A 7,235-nucleotide genomic window follows, 5' to 3' on the forward strand; every position below is an offset into this window, starting at 1 on the left:
TTTATATTTTTACATAATATCAACTCTAACGGAGGATTTAGTGATATTTTTTAATTAATTATGTTTTCATCATATAAAATATATTTTGTATGACTTTTATAGCTTTAGTTTGGTAGGTTGGAAGGTCACGTTTAAATGGCTAATAAAAATGCTACTGTTGAACATATTCCTTTAGCAATAAAAAATAATTTGACATTAGAAAAGACTGGAAATATATCATAATATGATTAAAGAAATAAAAAATATATAATTAAATTCGTGATATACCATATACCTACATATTCAAAAGACGCATAAAAGTAAAATTTTGTGTAATTTTTTCCTTCAAAAGATGATGCTACACCTACCATTGTATTTCAACGGGTGCAAAATGAATTGGGCGAAAAAAGTATAATCATGATTGGTTACATGAATTGCTTTTGAATTTATAATCACGATCGGTTTTTTCGATCAATCAATTTCTATTAATACAAGCATATTGAATTTTTTTTCCATTCAATTCCTCATCAAAAGCTACAAAATATATTTCCGCAACTACCCACATATTCTTTCTTTTGTATATCTAAAGATAATGATAAAGATAAAGTAATTTCATATTACATTTCATACGGAAAACTATAAGTTTATAGGATTAAAGAAATGTGGTCTTATTAAATACAGTTTTCAATTTTAGTTCTATTTAATTTTGCATATTCAACTTTTCCTATTAAATGCAAAAACCCTCATGCAGGGTTGGTCAATCACACGACCCCTCCGTAATTTATTTTGTAAATCAATCAACGTGGGTTATAGCTAGATAATTAAGGAATGCTTGGTCACTATAGAGATTTCAGGTAATATATCAATTGATTGACATACACTTTTAATATCAATTAATTTGATTATTAAAAGGAACTAAATTTATGCATAAAAATAGAAGTATTAATTAATGATGTAATTAAGAGATGCTTGAATATTACAAGAGTTACGTGACTTTTTTTTTGTTGAAGTTAAGCATTTATATGATTAATGAGTATTATTAAATAATAAAAAAATTATTTAAATTATCTCTTAAAAGAAGACAGTTAGTCATGAAGAGACAAATCCTTTATCATAATGAACACATAACTTCTAGTTTTTTATTTTCAGCATCTAGTTTTAAGAGAAGTATTTGATCGTCGTCTAATTATCTTTTACTAAAATACATTCTCAATTATTTTAATATTTATTATGATCAACATCTCATTATATGTAGCCAGGATGACGTTCAAATAGTGTGCAATACACTTGGTCAATTGTGTTTTAAACATTTATTATTTTTTATTACACTTTAATATAAATTTATCATGAAAACGTAAAAATTAATGTGATTTGTATTTTATAGAAAAATATTTATCACTTACTTCCAAATTTCATTCAATAAATGACTATTAATATACTTTCTTTTATGATCATCACAGAACATTTATTTTATTATATTTTAAACTATGACTAAATTAATAGTGTATTTAATTATTACTTCTTTGGCTTTTTTGGGATTCAGATTTGAGAAGAAAACAGTCCATACCAAAATCCCTAAATCAAATGGTCGAAGAAGAATCTGGACTACCTATAGTCAATTTGCATGCATCTCATTGTGCAGTCATGAACTTAGGGCTCCAATTTTTATTTATTTATATTCAGCAGTTTTGGAAGGATTGAAAAATAAAATTAAGGATTTTCTTTCCCCATATGACTGCAGGTGATCCACCCCAGCAGAAGACAAGTCAAGGAAATGAGAAAAAGAAAGAAGATGAGAATATTACTCAAGGTTAGTGTGATTTTTCTAAAATCAATTAATTTGCTTAAGTGTTTTATGTTTACATATGGTTTCAAAAGGTAGCTGAATTCTATGCATTCAAGCGATATTTCTCTCTTTTACATATTTCTCTCTCATAGTGAAATTCCTGTTTGAGAAGAAAACAGTCCATACCAAAATCCCTAAATCAAATGGCGGAAGAAGAATTTGGACTACCTACAGTCAATTTGCATGCATCTCATTGTGCAGTGATGAACTTAGGGCACCAATTTTTTTACATTTACTTAATTTAAGAAGGATTGAAAAATAAAATTAAGGGCTTTCTTTCCTCATATGATTACAGGTGATCCACCTAAACAGAAGAGAAGTCAAGGAAATGAGAAAAAGACAGAAGACGACAATATTTCTCAAGGTTAGTGTGATTTTTCCTAAATCAATTATTTTCCTTAAGTGTTTTATGTTTTCATATGGTAACTCAAAGAGAACAATGGAGATAAATCCAACTTAGGTATCTGGTATAAATAAATAAAGAAACATTTTGAAAAGAAAATCCTCAATTTAGTCTTTTAAGGTTACATGTGTATATCAACATTTCTTCAAAGATTTTTCTGTCATAATTTGTAGTTTTCAAAAGTTTTTCTCCACAATGATTAAATTAATTTCACATTTAAGCCATTCTACCCATACTATCATGTGTATATCAGCATGCATTGTTTTATGCCTACTTGATGATTTTCCATTCTTTGTTGTGTAATAATATTGTCACATAACTAGTTCACAATTTTACACCATTATGGGAGTGAACATATTTTAGCTAGTTTCATTTTTTACCATAACTCTTGGCTTGTAAATATGTTCATGATCAAATAAACAGGGCCATCAAAACGAAGAAAGCAATTTAGGGTTGGAGATGATGGTAAAATATTATTTGATGAAGAAGAGCTCAAAATGATCCTAGATTTTAAGAGAGGTGAGGACTATATTGAGGTTCTTTGTGGCGCTACAAACAAAAAATATGGAGATTATGTTGGGAGGCTAAAAATTAATAACGAAGGTCAATATTTCATCACTTGTGAGTGTTGCCCTGAGTGTCCCTTGGGTAAGTTTTCCACTTCAATTTCTCAATTTTTTTTATTTTGCAATAGTATAATTGATCTCTAATGTTTCAAGCAAGTATTTTTGTTTTGTATTGTTATAATTGTACAATAAAAAAATAATGGAACAGGAACTGCAGAATCTGTTGATCTTTTTTAGAGCCTTATTTTTGTAATTTGGAATAAACAAATAAATAGCAGATATATAGATTTAATTTTATCAAAAATAATATCTGTGAGACAGAATCACTATTTCTTTTCATTATATTTTATTGCAATATAAATTATTATTATAAATATAATTTCGATCCTATGCATTATTTGTTGGTGGTAACGAGGGAGAACACTGAAGTTGATGGAAACATGTTTGTTTGTAATAATCAGTGAATGTCACTCTAGAAGCATTTGAGAAACATGCTTTAAGGGAAGGGAGCGGAAGGTGGAAGAGAAACATCTGGATTCATTGTGAAGACGAAGACAAAGTTCCACTCTGGAAGACACCTCTGATAAAGTATTACACACACCAGGCAAATGTGGCTAACCGGAAAGACTCTGCAATGAGGAAACAAAACTTTCACAGGGATGAGTTCCTACGTTGCACGAGATGCGGGAAGGAGCGCAGGTTCCATCTCAAGAGCAGACCAGACATTAAGAACTACCATGATGCTTCAAACAACAAATGCTGGAATTGTTCTCTTTGGCCTTATCAAAAGTAAGTTGCTCAATCCCAACTCAAGCTATATGATATTCAAGTTCATGCATGATTAGTATTTTCTTGTGAGCGTAGTTGGTACTTAGTCTTGCAAAACACATTATATGCTGGAAAAAGATACTGGGGACTCATGATGTGTCAATAAGAGATAGAGAGACAAAAAGGATGAGCGATAATTGATATTTTACTAAAAATCACAAATTCCTTCAACTAGAGACAATCCAGCTTTAGTAAGGTAGGATAATTGATTATTGCAACAACGTTCTTTTTCCAAGTAATTAACAACATCAACATACCTATAACTTAGATTTAAGACCACTTGTTATGAACAACTTTATGTCAGATTGTCATCCATGGACTCAGAGATGGAGAGATAAATGACCGATGTGATTAATGGTATGATATGAAAGAATGATAAAGAGAAATCAAGGTGTATGTACAATTTGAGTGTCCAAATATTGGGACTCTTGTATGTTAGCTAAGGGGCAAGCCAAACCGTATATAGATTGAAAAGTGACTCACGCTAGCTTGTATTGCATACAGTAAACTTGAACAATATAAGAAGCTATATTCTAGTTGAGAGATCTGCTCAAATATCAATTCTAATTAATCATGCGAAAATTTTAATTTTTCAGAATAACATGCGATGATGATGAAGAGAGATCAAGTCTGAAAGCAAGCAGGGGCTGTTCTCGTTCTTCAACTTGCCTAGGCTGCTCAACTTGTTACTGTGAAGGGTGCATCAAGTGCCGCTTTGAGGATTGCAATTGCCAAGAATGCAGAGACTTTATGCTATATGCTAAACCTTAACTAGGCTCTGCAAAGTGCCATTTCTTAATTGACTCATTTGGCACCTACATGAAGACATGAAAACTATATGATGTTGCGGAGAAACTTTGGACCTCTTTATTACTGTTTAAGAAAGCTGTGACTTTTTTCTTTTTCTTTGGAGAACTTCTAGATGGTACCATCTTGGTCTTTCATATGATCAACTCAGAACTAGTTCTCTTTGAATAATATTGAGCTTGAAATGGTACTCAACTTAAAGTTTTCTTTTTTATATTATCTTTTTATACTACTGTGTTTTGGAGGTGGATTGACGCTTATGCCTACAACTGTTTCTGATCATCTAGGATGATTAATTTATGTAACACTGCAAAAAAATTATAGCATTGTGTAGGAAATAACACATAGACTAGTGGTATAAGGGGGCAATTTTCACCTATCAAACTAGCTTTTAGGAGTTGAGTAAGACCTAAACCTGAATGCTAATATGGCTTCAAAATAAGGGTTGTTGTTGGCCTATTGGGTCACATGTTATCAGGCTGTTATCAAACCTCCCAAAGATGCCTAATCCTGCAAAGTTCATAACTGAGACGTCCGTCTCCCGACTTGCAGGGGTGACATCAACTAACTGGTAGTATGGTGAAAATATAAGTGACGACAATCCTTACCTTGATTCTGTAGATTGTGACTGCATCTCCATCGAGGTTGTTAATTGAAGCTTGAGATTTTCTTCATTCCCATTGAGTTCAAACTCAGAATTACATCATAATAAAGGGGAAACGAAGCACGTGTAGATGGAGGCGTTGGCTTTGTATGCGAGTTGCTGGTACAGGATGTTGTGGGTTAGGGTGAGGAAGGGACGGTGAGGCTTTAGGGTGGGAGGACCTGTGGCGGTGACTATGTGACTTTGGGTTCGGTGGCAGAGTATCGAAGTGAGCCTGATCATGAAATGTGGAGAGATTCTTACCTAATTAGGGTTCATGACATTGAGAGAAGAATGAGGCAGGTAGAGGGCAAGAGACTATGTGTTTTAGAAAATTTGACAACATTAGGTTTTTTATTAACCATTGTTAACGCACGTCAACCGATCTCAGTTTTGGTCAAAAATGAAGTTAAGGGATACACACAAGATCGGTTTTTAAAAAACTGATGTTAACAAAGTCCTTTTGTTAACATCGGTTTTCATAAAACCAATGTTAAATTGACGATGTTAAAATCATATTTTTTTAGTAGTGTTTGGTCTCGCATCATCATTATTGTAGGTTATTCTGAAAAATGAAAATTCTCCCATTATTAATTAGAATTGATATTCGAGTGACCTCACAACTAGAATATGGCTTCTTACACTATTCAAGTTTACTATATGCCATATAAGCTAATGTGAGTCACCTTATCAATCTATATACAATTTGGGTTGGCCCTAAGCTAACATACAAGAGTCGCAATATTTAGACACTCAAATAGTACATACACCCTTGATTTCTCTTTATCATTCTATCATATCATACCATTAATCAATTCAGTCATTTATCTCTACATCTCTGAGGGCGTGGATGATCCTCTCACGTAAAGTTGTTAATTACAAATGGTCTTGAGTTTAAGTTCCAGGTATGTAGATGTTGTTAACTACCTTGAAAAATATAAAACTGAAACCTAAACTAGAAAGTTCACAAGATAATATCAATCATCCATGAACTTGAATATCATATAGCTTCAGTTGTGATTTGGGTGCACCTTACTTTTGATAAGGCCAAGGATAACATGTCCAGGATTTGTTGGTCAAAGCATCATGGTAGTTCTTAGTGTTTGGTTTGCTCTTAAGACGTAGCTTGTGCTCCTTCCTGCAACTCATGCAATGTAGGAACTCAACCCTGGGAAAATTTTGTTTCCTCGTTACAAAGTCTTTCATTTGGCCTGGTGTGTAATATTTTATCAGAGGTGTCTTCTGGAGTGGACCTTTGTCTTCATCATCGCAATGAACCTTGATGTTTCTCTTCCACCTTTATTACTAGAGCAACAACATTCTACATAGGTTATTTGGGAGCAACTACATCGATTGACGACCATCGTCACAGAGTTGATATAAGGTTCAAATAGTAAACACGTGACAATATGAAATTAATTAAATTTTATGAAATAAATATGAAATTTTCAAATATTTTATAATTTAAGGAAAATTAGGTACACTAAACATGTTTATTTTTTAACAAATTTGACACAAATCAACCAAATCAGTAATTATTTATATGTATTTACATTCTTTCCCAACTTAACCAAATACGAGACATTAAAGATATTTAAAATAAAATAAAAATCATGTAGTCAAGCTGTATGATGATGACATAATTAACTATCATGTGGTAATTAAAATAAAGCATTAAATGCTGACACAGTACCTAAAAAATGTGTGAAGCCATATGATAGACAGTTATGGTGACCCCAACTACCAAAGAATTCAGCATATATGCCTACACGTAAGCAGGATTTTGGAAAAAGGCCTTCCATGGTACATCATATCCGGTATTTTAAGAACAAGCCACAAAGCAAAGTTACTTAGCAGATATTGTAAGTATTCATTCAGTCCAACCCAGTGTAAGGTTTACACACACAGAGGCAAAAAGCATTATGCTATTTCTCAAGTTAAAAAATTAGATACTTTTAAAAGGAGAAAGTAAAAATAGACACTACTTGGAAATTGGAGTTTCTTGAGAGAACTCCTCTTTATGAATATATATAATGTTATTACCATTGAAATCCTTAACAAAAGACTACTTGGAAATTGTATGAAGACGAGATAAGGATATTATGTATAATAAGTAACACTAGGAAATAGTTATCAATAGAAAAAAATATTAGAATATGGCTT

General features: G+C 32.0%; 1 protein-coding gene across 1 annotated transcript; it reads left to right on the top strand.

The window, feature by feature from the left end:
* Window positions 1-1,710: 1,710 nt before the first annotated feature.
* On the top strand, window positions 1,711-3,587 carry LOC114416222 (protein ULTRAPETALA 2-like). Its single transcript, XM_028381093.1, has 4 exons — window positions 1,711-1,789; window positions 2,121-2,189; window positions 2,652-2,876; window positions 3,256-3,587. The coding sequence occupies exons 1-4, from the start codon at window positions 1,711-1,713 to the stop codon at window positions 3,585-3,587; spliced, it is 705 nt and encodes a 234-aa protein (XP_028236894.1).
* Window positions 3,588-7,235: the final 3,648 nt, after the last annotated feature.

Source organism: Glycine soja, chromosome 6, assembly GCF_004193775.1.
Source record: "Glycine soja cultivar W05 chromosome 6, ASM419377v2, whole genome shotgun sequence".
NCBI classification, from domain to species: domain Eukaryota; kingdom Viridiplantae; phylum Streptophyta; class Magnoliopsida; order Fabales; family Fabaceae; genus Glycine; species Glycine soja.

Excerpts from the sequence above, each read along its gene's own strand:
- LOC114416222 (XM_028381093.1), top strand. The coding sequence starts at position 1,711 with ATGACTGCAGGTGATCCACCCCAGCAGAAGACAAGTCAAGGAAATGAG. Across the intron at positions 2,190-2,651 it reads AGACGACAATATTTCTCAAG|GGCCATCAAAACGAAGAAAG; the intron begins GTTAGTGTGATT and ends TCAAATAAACAG. Across the intron at positions 2,877-3,255 it reads TTGCCCTGAGTGTCCCTTGG|TGAATGTCACTCTAGAAGCA; the intron begins GTAAGTTTTCCA and ends TGTAATAATCAG.